The 15,015-nt window shown below is 47.5% G+C and overlaps 1 protein-coding gene across 1 annotated transcript in view; it reads right to left on the bottom strand.

Annotated features, from left to right (window-relative positions):
* slc6a16a (solute carrier family 6 member 16a) overlaps positions 1 to 15,015 on the bottom strand; it is a gene marked incomplete at its 3' end in the record, with an annotated part of 86,136 nt that overhangs the window by 20,587 nt on the left and 50,534 nt on the right. The window contains exons 4-6 of the mRNA XM_084330286.1: positions 14,273 to 14,399; positions 8,753 to 8,928; positions 2,616 to 2,726 (exon numbers count right to left, since the gene is read on the bottom strand). Coding sequence (XP_084186412.1) covers positions 2,616 to 2,726; positions 8,753 to 8,928; positions 14,273 to 14,399 — 414 coding nt within the window. The remainder of the gene's footprint in view (positions 1 to 2,615; positions 2,727 to 8,752; positions 8,929 to 14,272; positions 14,400 to 15,015) is intronic.

The following is a 15,015-nucleotide window of genomic DNA, read 5'->3' as shown; positions in this document are numbered from 1 at the left end:
GGCTTGTATATTCCAAGCCGAACCCATCCAACATGGCCGATCCCTCGGCCGCCAAGGCTGTCGGCCTTGTGGACACCTGTCGATTCAACGCCCAGGATACCTCTGGCGGGGGAAAACATGGCCGCCTGTTGAGGGCCTCGTCATCGCCGCTGACGAGGCCGTGCTCTCTCTTCTTCTGGCTGCGCGGTGTGAGGCGGTGTGGGGCCTAGGACAAATACTGCCCGCGCTCCAGCGGAAGATCAAAATCCTCTGCGGAGAGGGGAGCCCTGAGCGGTTATAGCTTGCGGCTGGGTCAAAGCTAATAACGTCAACAACCTCGCGCGATGTGTCGACGTCGGCTGGCCCTCAAGGCCCCGCCACCAGACACCATTTTTTGATAGAAAAAACAGAACACTAATCGCTGCCAATTCCATAGCGTGGCGGTACAGGCTTTAGCAGCCCACCAGCCACTCGCCGGGCCGACCCACCTCATGGCGTCGGCCGGGGGGGCACTGTTTCAATATGTCAAAAGCAAAGGGCTGATGCTAACACGGAGCACCAGTGGTGGTTGCAAACAGCAACCTCCACTGTGGTGTGCACCATGAAGGGGTTAATGAATAAATGAACTAACACCATGAACACAACGTTTTTTTTTTATCCACTTTTTCTCCCATTTTCTATATTTTATCCCATCCCAATTTCGTATCATCCAATTCAACCCTCCCCTGTCACGGACGCTGTTTCTTGCTTCCCACAAGCCGGCTGCAATGTGGACTAAGTCATACATAGCACAAGTCCCCTCCGGTACTTGAGGTAACAGCAGTCGCATCTTTTCACCTGCGCAGCTCGATCTCTCAGTGGCGAGGAGTAACGCGTGGGACTGGGAGGCTCACGCTGCCCCCGACACTTCCTGATTCTACTGCGCAGGCGCACCAACCGACCTGTAGGAGTCGCTGTCCACAACGCCCGATCCCCACCCATCAGTTTCCCACCCCCTAATACGGCCAATGTGTATTAGTACGGACGACCAGCTAAACTGAAAGCAAATGTGGAGCGCTGGGCTCGAACTGACGAGCCCAGCGTCTCCAGCATTTCGTGGCGAGCGCCTTGCCCACTACGCCACGTAGCCGCCGCCCATGTACACAACGTTAAGGGGAGGCGGACCAGAGAGAACCAGTCCCGCATTCATTCATAATATTGACAACAGCACACCAGCCCTAGACTTCAGCCCATTTACCCATGAAGGTAAACAAAGCCCCCCCCGCACTACTCCCCCAGTAGACACCGATTGACCGTCAGCATGAATGGTTGAGAGGAGGGAAAAACTGTAGCATAGACAGACATTCCCGTAGCAGAGAGACAGAACAAAACAGTAGCTGAGCCACAACACTGGCCGCCGCTAAATTCCGTCCTGCAGCAGTATAGCTCTACTGCCACCCGCCGAGCCGACTCGCTCTCAAGCATCGGCTACCGGGTGGGACACCGTTCAAACCCCGCCGAGGCACAGGACCAATGCTACCTGGCTAGGCTACCTAGCCACGGCACACCCGCCCTGTACCCTGTTGTCAACCCATTTACCCGTAAAAGGGTAAAATAGGACTCAGCAAAACCCCCACATTAGCTACCGACTGACCTTCATCAATGAACCGGTTTAAGAGGGAAAAGCGGCAACATCCCACGGCGGGGACATTAGAACAGTGCCCAGCATGTCAGCAGTAGTGTTAGCATTTAGCATTAGCATTAGCATTTTGCGTTAGCATTAGTGTTTAGCACGCTCCAGGATCGCCTGGAACCCGTCCACTTCAGTGGAACGTTCACCAAACCATCCCGCCCCTGGCGCCGACACACAACTTGGTTGTGTTACAAAACAAACCAGCATTACTAACACTAGCATCAATGCCTGATGACACAGGGCTCACCTGTGTGCAAGCCGGCTCGATAGCCAACCTCGCACACTGTTCCTCGATCTGCTGCCACAAGACGAGGGAACATCAGAATAGACCCGACGTGTCGTTGGAACATACCCCGAAGATTCCAGGGGTAAGCAAATCTCCGTAAGCACTCAATATTATCTAAAGTTTTCGAACAGCTAGTTGCATAGGGTGACTTGCATCCGCTATGATGGAAACGAAAATAGAGGAAGAGTGAGTGGTGGCCATGCCCAGTACTATGTAGCACGCCACTAAAGGGGCGGGGCCTGGCAGGTGGTGGGTGTATTTGATTTTATTCGTTGATGGAGTACAATAGGTACATGAGATGAGGTATATCTCGGTATGGCTTAAGAGCGGGACGCGATACAAGTACGCTATATAACAGCTTACTCTAGGATAGAACATGTAGGTGATTATCAGCTTACTCTAGGATAGAACATGTAGGTGATTATCAGCTTACTCTAGGATAGAACATGTAGGTGATTATCAGCTTACTCTAGGATATAACATGTAGGTGATTATCAGCTTACTCTAGGATAGAACATGTAGGTGATTATCAGCTTACTCTAGGATAGAACATGTAGGTGATTATCAGCTTACTCTAGGATATAACATGTAGGTGATTATCAGCTTACTCTAGGATAGGACATGTAGGTGATTATCAGCTTACTCTAGGATAGAACATGTAGGTGATTATCAGCTTACTCTAGGATAGAACATGTAGGTGATTCCCTCCACGGCACCGTCCAGCATCAGGCCTCGGATGAGGAAGATGAAGAGGACCACATAGGGAAAGACTGAGGAAAAATACATCACCTGAGGAAGAGCACCACACAGGGAAAGACCTTTATTAACACTTTCAGTGGGCACTTCACCAAAAAACAATGCCGATTTATTTTGCACATAATCTCACACACATCCAAAAACTCTCAACAGTTTTGCACACATTAATTTAGTTTGGCAGTTATTGAGAGTAAATTAGTCTGAAATTATATGGCCACCAGTGTTGTCATCCCGGGGCATTGAATCCTTGTGTTGTGTTAATTACAGCTCAATGAAATTATAAAGTAGCAGGACCTATGAGGAGTTGCTATTTTTTCATCTACATAATTTCATGGAGCTGTAATTAACACAAGGATTCAATGTCCCCGATGACATCACTGGTGGCCATATTCAAACTCATTTACTCTCAATAACTGTCAAACTAAATGTGAAAAACTGTTTAGAGTTTTTAGATGTGTGTGAGATTATGTGCAAAATAAATCAGCATTGTTTTTGACGAAGTGTCCCTTTAAATATGCTATTTGTAAGATTTCCAAATGGTCTGGAAGGAGGACCATGTAGACTCAACCACATGGAATAAGACTATTGGTTCTCCACGTGTGGTTGGGGGCCCCTCCACGGGTCCCTAGAAGAATAGGGAATAGTTTAACTTCACTGTATTTAAATGTACTATAAAACACACATCTTCTCAAAAGTGGGGTCCACAACCTAATGTGTATCAACTTGGGGATCCTTGACATAAGAAAGGTTGAGAATTACTGATTTATACTCATTAAATGACACGCTTTGAAGTCCTCATGACTTCAACCCACTTAAAGTCCAGACCGTTATTCTTTTTGGAGGTATATTCTATGTCTATTTTACCGAACCTGAAACATGTTTCTGTAACGATCACAGTGTCATATTTTATTTGATTTGGGAGTATTTGGGGTTTCAGGCGAACAACCAGAACGATTCGGGCTTATTGCATATAACGCGTCATATCTCGCAATCTATGGAAAAGGACTGGATTATTTTGGAAATGGGCGATGTTTAGCGTGTAATAAACTACAAACTACAGTGTGTAGAAACAACTGTATTAACATTATTTGAGGAAGTGAAGGGTTATTAACTAACTAACAGCTTATTAATTAACATGCTTTGAGGAAGTGAATGGTTATTAACTAACTAACAGCTTATTAATTAACATGCTTTGAGGAAGTGAAGGGTTATTAACTAACTAACAGCTTATTAACATGCTTTGAGGAAGTGAAGGGTTATTAACTAACTAACAGCTTATTAATTAACATGCTTTGAGGAAGTGAAGGGTTATTAACTAACTAACAGCTTATTAATTAACATGCTTTGAGGAAGTGAAGGGTTAGGGTTATTAACTAACTGACAGCATATTAATTAACATGCTTTGAGGAAGTGAAGGGTTATTAACTAACTAACAGATTATTAATTAACATGCTTTGAGGAAGTGAAGGGTTATTAACTAACTAACAGCATATTAATTAACATGCTTTGAGGAAGTGAAGGGTTATTAACTAACTAACGGTGTATTAATTAACATGCTTTGAGGAAGTGAAGGGTTGGGGTTATTAACTAACTAACAGATTATTAACATGCTTTGAGGAAGTGAAGGGTTATTAACTAACTAACAGCTTATTAACAGCTTTGAGGAAGTGAAGGGTTATTAACTAACAGTTCTATATCATACTGGCTGCCGCTCAGCGTCATCTGCACTAACCTCACTTCGTGCACATGCACTGAATAAAAATCCACAATGTACCTTTACATACCAACATCCGTCTGGCCACACCCCTATCCGCTACCTTCATAAGCAGGTGTGTGGTCACCTACTCGCCTCCTTCTTCACTTTCACCACAAGGAAGTGCCTGTTGTATACATCACTTGACGAGGTTGTTTTAGCTGAAGAAAGTTGAGTTACGTTTACATTTTTTCTTGCTTTTTTCTTTCTCTCATAAACTTTAAAAAGAAAAAAGCGAAGTCATAATGTTTACCTCGGAGGGTCGCGCTAGCAACGTTACCCTTCACCAGCGGTTCTCCATTGCCTCCTCTGTCGTGCGTCTTGGAGCGGAGTTGAGGCCTCTTTCGTGGTCGGCAGCCGCGCCCGGTAGGCGTCCGATAGGTAGTTTGCCTCTCCAAGGAGCTGGTGCACCAGCGCCGTCTCCTGTGCGATGGCCTGGTTCCGGCTCTGGTTCCTTTGCCTCCGGAGAGTCGTCCGCTGTTGGGCGGCCGGCTCCTCTGGTGGCGGAGGATTTGAGACACAAACTTTTTGCGTCGGCTCGCTCCTGTCGCAAGATGGTGGCTTGTAGACGCGAACGGCCTGGTTTTGGTGAGTTGCTGGAGCCGGATGAGGATGCGTCTGATTCTCCATGGCCAATGGAAACAGAGGACTACATGGTAGAAGCGGACGGGTTCTTGTTTGACGCCCCGGTGGAGACATGTCCGCCGCCCGTCCAGGTAACACTGGAGGGGGGTGATAGGTCTCCTTGGGGTTCCTTGTACGCGGATGTTGGGTTAGAACCTCCGACTCGGCGGCGGGATGCCCTGCTATCAGCCACATCAGAATGTGGCTCTGTAACCAGTAGTCTGCTGCATGTGAGGGACTTGAGCTCGGTGGGGGAAAGTATGCAGGGGGAACTGCATGCTTTGTTCCCCGAGCTCATGGCGGCGGCGACAGTCGCAAACGGCGTGCCGCTGCCGCAGCCACTGCCTGTTCCTGTTCCTGATGATCTCATAGGTCATCTATGGCAACGCCGTCCTGTGAGAGAGATGGGTCGTTGTCTGTCCATTTTTCCCCTCGATGGAGGCCTACGTCCGTCAGGGACAGGTGGTCTCCCACATCATGGGCCTCACCCCCACCTACGTGCGAGTCACGAGGGTGGTGGGTTTGGTAGACGGCATGAAGGAGGGGGTGCCTCGGCTTGATAGGCCGATGGCAGCTCTCCTTTGTCCTGAGGTGGTGTGGGAGCCGTTACGGAAGCCGGTTCCCCAAGGGAAATCAGCGAGGCGGTTGACTTACTGGAGTGACCAGTCATTTATCTTCACGACTCAATCTCTGGCTGCCACTTCTAACATCGCGCAGCTGGCGAGATTCATGTCCGGGATACTGACGGGCGGTACGGAGCTGACCGATTTGCAACATGATCAGCTCGCCCAGTCTGCAGGAGCCATCCTGCATCTGATCCAGCCGCAGGCCATCGCCGCTGGGAAAGTACGTGCCCTGGCCACTCTAGTCCAGCGCCACCTTTGGCTGGAGCAGGCGCGTGTGCCGGAAAGGAAGAGGACTCCACTTCTGACGGCACCCCTCTCCGATGCTGGACTTTTCGGGTCGGCACTGCAGTTGATGACCTCGACCTGCAGGGAGATGCAGGAGGAGCGTTCCGTGCTCCAGCCTCATTTCCCCCCCGCCCGATGTCGCCGGTGGGGTTCCGCCGCCGTAGCCGCCGCTGCTACCACCGCCACTGCTGGACCTTCGGCAAAGAAGGCCAGGAGGAAAGAGGGCGCCTCCGCCACTGCAGCCGGCCCATCTACGCCCGGAGGGTTTCCCTGACTCCGCACCTATCACGGGCGGTTGAGTCATGGGTTTCCCCCTGTCATAGAAAACGTCACTAGGCACGTTTCTATTGGACGACGGCTTCTGTGAATTTTTTTTCAGACCCGTATGTAGGGTCTGTCATTGTCAAGTTGTCGGGGGAGAGCGTAGGAACTTACTGTTCTGCTACGCTCGATAAACGTGTAACTTGAGTCTGTTGGTCACATGGCTCAATGTTACCGTGGCTTTTCAATCTGTGGCTCACGTGGGAAGTCTCTCTGAGGATTCCCGTCTCCTCTCTGTGGTGAGGGTGGCGGGATGTAAGAATGTAAACAATTTTTACCCTCGGCCGCGTCACGTGGGATTCATGTCAGTCGGTGTTTCTTTCTTTTTAATGAAAAGAGGGAAGAATATGAGCACGACAACTCCTTGTCGTTCTCCCAGGCGACTTGAAGGACCAATGTCTGGTGTCTGGTTAGACTATCCATTGATGTGTTTGGGTCTCGACGCGTACATAGTGCTGGCTCGGGGTGTTTCTGATAAGAATCACGCATGAGGCTGGTACGCCTTGGTTGCTCGTTATTAAAACAGCGTTTTTATAGGGCAACTGGGATGGAGGTTTTCTCTTCCGAGCGCCTGTTACTAGGTCTCGACGGATTCTCGTTCATATCTGGGGGATGTTAACGGAATAGATCAAAACATAGGTAGAGGGGTCTCACGCCCTTGGGGTGGGCCACTGAGCGCGGTACGAATGGGACCGTCTGGGTGGCGCCCTCTTTTCATGTTTTAGATCTACATGCATACCTACCCCCTCTCTTGGAGTGGGGATGTCGGCGTGGTTAGGGCACGGGACTGGTTCTGGTCACGCTGGTCCAGGTCAGTTAACCCGTTGTCCGCCGGTGGCGCAGATCTGCTGTTCTGGTACCCTGAGGGACTTGTGCTTTTTTCGGGGGAAAAAATGCCGGGTCGGCCCGGGTGTCACAGGGTTGGGCGTTATGGAGACCCTTTGTTGGGTACATGTTGTACCCTGCGCTATCATGAAGGGGCTGGTTCTCCATTCTTTTCGCTCCTCTCTCACGCATGGCGAAGAGGGGGCTGTTGGGGTGGTCTTATGGACCTCCTCTGGTAGCCCTGTGTGCTTCCCGAGCCGCCGGGCCCGGTCCGAAGTTGTGTTTCGTCGACCCGTAGGCCTGGAATAACCCTTTTTTGAAAACTGAAACACTTGTACTGCGGTGTAGCCAGTGTATACCCGCAGGTGTGTTTTGGAGTTTTTTCTTGAGGGGTTATAGGAACAACCACCGCATGTGGTACCAAGAGGGTGGTTGATTCCCTGGTGTGTTGGAGCAGAGTCAACTCCCAGGTTACCCGGTTGAGTGTGCCCCTGCACGTTCATGACGCCTGCCAATCGTGTCAGCTTTCTCTGCCTCGGCCCCTCTGGGTCGGGGTTTTTTGGTGGAGGCTTTGTCATGGTGCGCAACAATGCCAGCATACGCCCCTTCCGCCAGGGTGCTGTTTTCAGTTGACCCCTTTGGCGCCTGTCTCGTCCGCAGTGCTCCAGGCTCGGGTCAAACGCCTGCTGCCTGGTTTAAGGGATCAACCCCCTCTGGGGTCGTCTCCTCGGTGCGCTGCCTGCTTCCGCTGTAGTGTAGCCTTTTGAGTGCTTCAAGTTACGGCCATGCTGACTGCCTGAGTTTGCCAGGGTCAGTGTGCCAGGCGGCGTACTAGTGGGGGGAAGGGCCCGCTCTTGGAGGGGCCCTGTCCGAATACGCTGGCGATGTGGGGGGCGGTGTCACTAAGTGACCGCCTGGTGAGGTCTTGATGCTGTGGCGTCATTGACCTCTCCGGGCCCCCTTTTTCCGGGGGATCCAGTCCCTTCTTCCTTCGCGCTCCGCTGCTACGGCCTTGCCACAGGGGTTGAGTTTGCTCTCGACCACGTGATTTTGGGGGCGGTAACGAGGTTTGTTCCTTCCGTTCGTTCCCTGGTGGCATGCGGGTTGTGCGTGTGCGTAGTCGTGGGGTCAAGCCACGGTCGGATCCGTCTCCCTCCCGTCCTCCAATAGGGGGGGTATCCTCCATTAGGGAGGGTCGGGGGGCTCGGTCCTCTCCGGTCTGATGGTTGTGGGGGGCCTCAGCGGGGTACATTTGTCGAGCTTCAGGCTCCCGCTCAGCTCCTGTAGTGCAGATGACGCTGAGCGGCAGCCAGTATGATATAGAACGTATGTTCTATGAATACTGGTGACGCTCAGCGTCGGGACGCCACTGCGGCCCTTGATCTCGCCTTGTGGTGAAAGATTGGGAAGGAGGCGAGTAGGTGACCACACACCTGCTTATGAAGGTAGCGGATAGGGGTGTGGCCAGACGGATGTTGGTATGTAAAGGTACATTGTGGATTTTTATTCAGTGCATGTGCACGAAGTGAGGTTAGTGCAGATGACGCTGAGCGTCACCAGTATTCATAGAACTTGGTTATATTCATAACCTTACGATTATTAATATTGGGTTAGGGTTAGGTTACCTTTGCAGAAGACTTGATGCCTTTGATCATGGCCAAGGACACGATGGCCCACGCAGCCAATAGGCAGCCCGTCATGACAGGGTTAAACTCTGTGGGCTCATCGATGGAGCTGGTGATGTCCAGAGCCTTCCGGAACCAGAAGAAAGAGGTCGGGGAGCTGCTCGCACATTCCTTTACTGTTGAGGAGGGAGGGATGGAGGGGGAGGGAGAAAGAGAGACAGAGAGAGACAGAGAGAGGGGGGGGAGAGAGAGAGAGAGAGAGAGGGGGGGAGAGAGAGAGAGAGGGGGAGAGAGAGACAGAGAGAGAGGGGAAGAGAGAGAGGGAGAGAGAGAGACATAGAGAGAGTGAGAGAGCGAGGGTGAGAGAGAGACAGAGAGGGTGAGAGAGACAGAGAGAGAGGGAGGAGAAAGAGAGAGAAAAGTCCTGTTTAATGGTTCAGAAATCATAATCTCTTTGAAAAGGAGATACTACTATTGGGGCGGCTAAGTGGCGCAGTGGGTAAGGCGCTCGCCACTACCGCAGGAGATGCTGGGTTCGAGCCCAGCTCTCGGCGTTGCTTCCGGCTTGGCTGGTCGGCAGTATTAGGGGGTGGGAAAGCCGGTGGGTGGGGATCGGACGTTGTTGACAGCGACTCCTACAGGTCGGTTGGTGCGCCTGTACAGCAGAATCAGGAAGTATCGGGGGCAGCGTGAGCCTCCCACGCGTTACTCCTCGCCACTGAGAGATCGCGCTGTACAGGTGAAAAGATGCGACGGCTGCCTCCTCGTGTACCGGAGGGGACACGTGATGCAAGGCTTCGTCCTCACTGCAGCCGACCAGTGGGAGGCATGGTCTAGCAACGTTCGAGACAGGGGAGGGGAGAATTGAAGGGAGAATTGGCGAGGCGAAATTGGGATGGGAGAAAAATTGAAAATAGGGAGAAAAAGTGGACAAAAAAAAGAAAAGGATACTACTGAATTTCAGAATTCTAATTATTAGACAGTTTAGTCTTTTATACAGATGGGCGAATTCACAAAGAATGGATTGCACGCGCTAATAGCACCCTTAACTGCATGTGAGAGAGAGAGACAGAGAGGGATAGAGATAGAGAGAGGGATAGAGAGAGAGAGACAGAGAGAGAGCGAGAGAGAGTTTTTGCTATGAGGCTCATTTGCATAGAAAGGGGCACATGTTCAGCCCACGTGATTTCTTTTCGTAGCCGCAGTTTGCGAAGACGCTCTCTGATTGGCTAGCCCACGTACAGAGAAGACCCTCTCTGATTGGTTTAGCTCCGAAGGGCTCTGGGATAGAAATATCCGCCTTGTACATATATATTCTCTGCTTCGAAGTGGTTATGCTTTGGCCCTCTTTCGAAGTGGGTTATGCTTAGAGTTTGGAATCAGGGCTGGTGGTCCATCGCCCTGCTCTAAAGATAAACTCTAAGCATAACCCACTTCGAAAGAGGGCCAAAGCATAACAACTTCGAAGCAGAGAATATATATGTACAAGGCGGAAGAGCCCTTCGGAGCTAAACCAATCAGAGAGGGTCTTCGCTGTACGCGGGCCAGCCAATCAGAGAGCGTCTTTGCAAACTACGGAAACAAAAATCAGACAGACTTTATCCACGGAGGATGAATACGCCACGACACGTTTACTCAAAACTACTTTCAGACATCTCATGTTTTATTATCTTCCTCAAGGGTTGCTGGGAAAGACTCCAGATTTACACTGAGGGGCAATCCCTGTTTTCAGTGTCGTCCAGTATCACATGATGTCAGCATCAATAATCATCAGTTAATATACAGTACAAAGTACAAGGAAGAGAAAACACTTAAATAATAAATAAAACTGTACTATACGAATATAAACATAGAATCCTTTAAGCTTTACACACTTTTAAAGCCCAACTTGCAGGTTAAACCCTACTCTTCAATTATGGGTAGTTTACATCATTGGTATCTAATTTCATTATTTATTTTTTTCCATTTGACGCCAGAAATGCCACTCAGAAAGGGTTAAAAAGGTCCATGCACGAATAACATGCACACACGAATCAAAAAAGCTTATCAGACGCTAGCAGGGCCGTGACGTCACTCGAGGCAACTTATGCCTTATGCCCGTCCGGGTCATAGTACTATTGGCTATGGCTCTGGCTAACGTTACCCCGCTAACGTTAGCATTATGGCTACTGTCGTGAACCATTTTAGATCGGGCATGTAGAGGAGTTTGGGGAACGAGTAAAATGTGCAGGTCCTCTTCTCAGACCTGTGGGGCAAAGCACTGCACACACATCATGCCGGCTAGCAAGCTATACGTTGCGGCATGTTGATACGATAGCAGCCCCTCGGATAGCACTCGGTGCATCAGTCATGAAAGGGGCTACCACAATAGCTATTAGCTAACGTTAACGTTACAAGCTCAAACGCCTTATAACTACTACTATTGTCGTGTTTATAAGTTCCCTAGCAGAATACTTGTGAGGACAAAGGTATACAAAGAGGAGAGAACCATTTTAAATCGGGCATTTATGCCGGCTAGCACGGCATGTTGATAAGCATGAACCGGTTGGGATTCGATGTTGATAAGCATGAACCGGTTGGGATTCGAATAGATGTAGCTAGGGCTGGGCGATAAAACGATAACGATAACTATCGCGATAAATTATTTCCTCGAAATAAACATGAAACGTGGTCGCAAATTTCGATATATCGATTTCCAAGCTTGGCTCCGTTCAGCCTCGGCTCAGCACACTCACTAACAACAACCAACGTTACGTGATGACGTGACGTGCATACGCACAACAGCTAACAACCAATCAGTGAAGGAGATGGCCGAGAGCGAACGAGATCCGGAAGGAGACCCAGAGCAGAGGTACTAGGACTCACTCAACAACAAGGCTTGCTAGGCTAATTAGCTTGCACGGCGTTGTTTTATATATTTACGTGCCGAGTATGTGTGTGTTTTGAATTCTGAGGCCACGTTTAAGTAGTGTGGGGTATACAGTGGACGTCGTTTCAATATATTGTGGCGGAAGAGAGTATTTTAGTGTCATATTTAGCACATTGTCGTGGAATACACCGCTTAGAAGCAACAGGCTGGCTAGGATACCTAGCTTGCACGGCACTGTTTTATATATTTACGTGCCGAGTATGTGTGTGTTTTGAATTCTGAGGCCACGTTTATAGTAGTGTGGGAGTGGACGTCGTTTCAATATATTGTGGCGGAAGAGAGTATTTTAGTGTCATATTAATTGTCATGAGATACTCCGCTTGTCGGCTAACTGTTAACGTGCGCAGACTGATGACGACATCAACTCGACTTGAGACATTCGCAGCAGCATATTAGAAGTTAATTAAACTTGACAGACATTATATCGACGATAATTATCGATATCGAATTATATGAAAATAATTTTATAATTTTATCGCAATAACGTTTTTGGTCATATCGCCCAGCCCTAGATGTAGCCCCACTCGGTGCATCAAGTTTCAAGTTTCAAGTTTCTTTAATAGTTGTCATACAGAAGTACAGAATACTTTTATACAAAATGCTTCTTACTGTTACGCTCCAGAGACTGTGCTAGACAAGATAAGTATGAAATAAAATAGTATAGCATGTAAAATAGAAGTAAAAATAGAGGTCACACTGTTCAGTATAGACATATGTACAATGTTCGATGCAGAATAGAAGTAACTGAGTTACCATAAAATATACAATATACTATGCAATGTACTAATATACAATACTATATAGTGCAAAGCAGAAATGGTACAATTTAGGTACAATTTAGGTACAATTTACAGTAAGGTGTACGAGTTGTAGTGCAAATCCTTTACCAATAAATATAAAGTGTGTTTAGGTGATCTAAAGTGTGGAGAGTGGGTGCTGCAGAGTGTTGTTTGTTTAAACCATAGGTGTCAAACTCACGGCCCGCGGGCCAAATGCGGCCCGCCACGTCATTTGATGTGGCCCCCCAAGAGCTCAGGTAAAAAAATAAAAAATAAATAATTAACATTAATATTGGGTTAAAAAATAGCAGTGTTAAAATAATTGTGGGTTAATGCGTTAATAAAGCTTTGACTTTGACAGCCTTAGTTATTACACATTCTTACACATACATGTATGTTGAACATCTGAGGTATTGATGAAGTAACAAAGGAAAAAAGCCAAAAGCACTTACTCCTCAGACATTCTTTGACAATTTTACAGCCCAAAATACAAAAAAGATCCAGGCGGAATAGGTAACAAAGGGTTGAAGAAATATTGTCTGAACTGTCAGATGCAAACTGGCTGTGTGACATAACCGAGCATCTCGCTCAATTGAATAAGAAGCTGTAGGGACGCAAACAAGTCCCACCCAAAACTTGACCAATATAGTTGTGAACTGAGAACCCTTATTTTGTTATTTTTGAGTACAGTTACAGTTGTGTGTTCATGCAGACACATAATAGCAATTTCATTACGAATTGAAAATGGGGGACCCTGATGTAAACAAGTCGAAAGTCTTTCTCTGGTCTGCATCCCCTTAACAATTGTGTGTATTGAGCTGTACTGTATTGTACCCATTCTGCAATCTGTTAATTAAAGTTAATTAAACTATCTTCTATTAGTTGGATGTATGGCCTCTGCAAGGTTGTGTGCAGCCATTTGTTTTTGTAACATCTGCTACATCTGTCCCACGTGTTCTTTGCAGCTCACAGTTGTTAGTTCTGCCCCTCTTGACTGTGACAAAAAGGTTTTGAACAAACTTAATGTCATAGCTTGTATTTGATGATATTCTTCTTTGTTATTTACTTGAATGGTTTGATCATTGATTGATGGAGTAATATGGGGTTCTGATAAACTAAAATTATTTGTTAAAATAACATAAGCTAACATATATTTGTACATTTATGCAAATGCATATGCAATATGTATAACTTGAATAAGTAATAAATACAGAAACAACATGTTTAACAATATGTAAATGAGTAGCTACATTTATTTTACATTACATTAACATTTATACGGTCTTTGGCCCTTTGAGGGCAACCATAATGCTGATGTGGCCCTCTGTGAAAATGAGTTTGACACCCCTGGTTTAAACTATACCAAAGAATTATAATAAAAAAATGAAATATATTATTTAACATTAGTTTGTGTGTGTGTGTGTGTCGTGGGACAACTACAGCATCGCAAAAACGACAGTGAATGCATGTGACACACACACATGAACTAACGTTAAATAATAGTTTTTCTTTCTTTTTTAAGAAAAAAGTATAAAACAAACAAAAAATCCCACATGCAAAATAATAATAATAGTAAAATCAATATTTATGTCCCGATTTATCGATTCTTCCAAATGGCATATCGGCTCAGCGTTAGTGAAAAGACACACACATACACAGGGTGTTGTGTACCTGTCTGGTTGGTCAGCATGTCGACGGGACAGGTGCGTGTTGTGTACCTGTCTGGTTGGTCAGCATGTCGACGGGACAGGTGCGTGTTGTGTACCTGTCTGGTTGGTCAGCATGTCGACGGGACAGGTGCGTGTTGTGTACCTGTCTGGTTGGTCAGCATGTCGACGGGACAGTGCTCCCAGGGCAGGGGGTACTGGAAGGAGTTCCCCAAGTAGAACAGACTCCAGGCGATGATCACGTTGTAGTACAGAGCCACGTAGAAGCACACCTGAGGAGAGAGGAAAGGGTTAAACACACCTGAGAGGAAAGGGAAGGTTTAAACACACCTGAGAGGAAAGGAACGGGTTAAACACACCTGAGAGGAGAGGAAAGTGTTAAACACGCCTGAGAAGATAGGAAAGGGTTAAACACGCCTGAGAGGAGAGGAAAGGGTTAAACCCGCCAGAGAGGAGAGGAAAGGGTTAAACACACCTGAGGAGAGAGGAAAGGGTTAAACACACCTGAGAAGAGAGGAAAGGGTTAAACACACCTGAGAGGAAAGGGTTAAACAGGCCTGAGGAGAGAGGAAAGGGTTAAACACGCCTGAGAAGAGAGGAACGTGTTAAACACGGCTGTGAAGAGAGGAAGGGGTTAAACACGGCTGTGAAGAGAGGAAGGGGTTAAACACGGCTGTGAAGAGAGGAAAGGGTTAAACATGCCTGAGAAGAGAGGAAAGGGTTAAACAGGATATTTGCTGTATTTATTTATATTTTTTGAGAAATGGTAACTTGGTGATCCTTTTCTGTATTTAAAAAAATATACATGATTTTGTTTTTGAGAAATGGTCACACTTATCCAAATATGCTATTTTTATGGAAAAGTGTGGAGCTGCAACAGATGGCACT

Source organism: Notolepis coatsorum (genome assembly GCF_963971535.1).
Source record: "Notolepis coatsorum genome assembly, chromosome: 15".
NCBI classification, from domain to species: domain Eukaryota; kingdom Metazoa; phylum Chordata; class Actinopteri; order Aulopiformes; family Paralepididae; genus Notolepis; species Notolepis coatsorum.
Note: the sequence above shows the minus strand (reverse complement) of the source record. Positions and strands in the feature narration are given on the sequence as shown.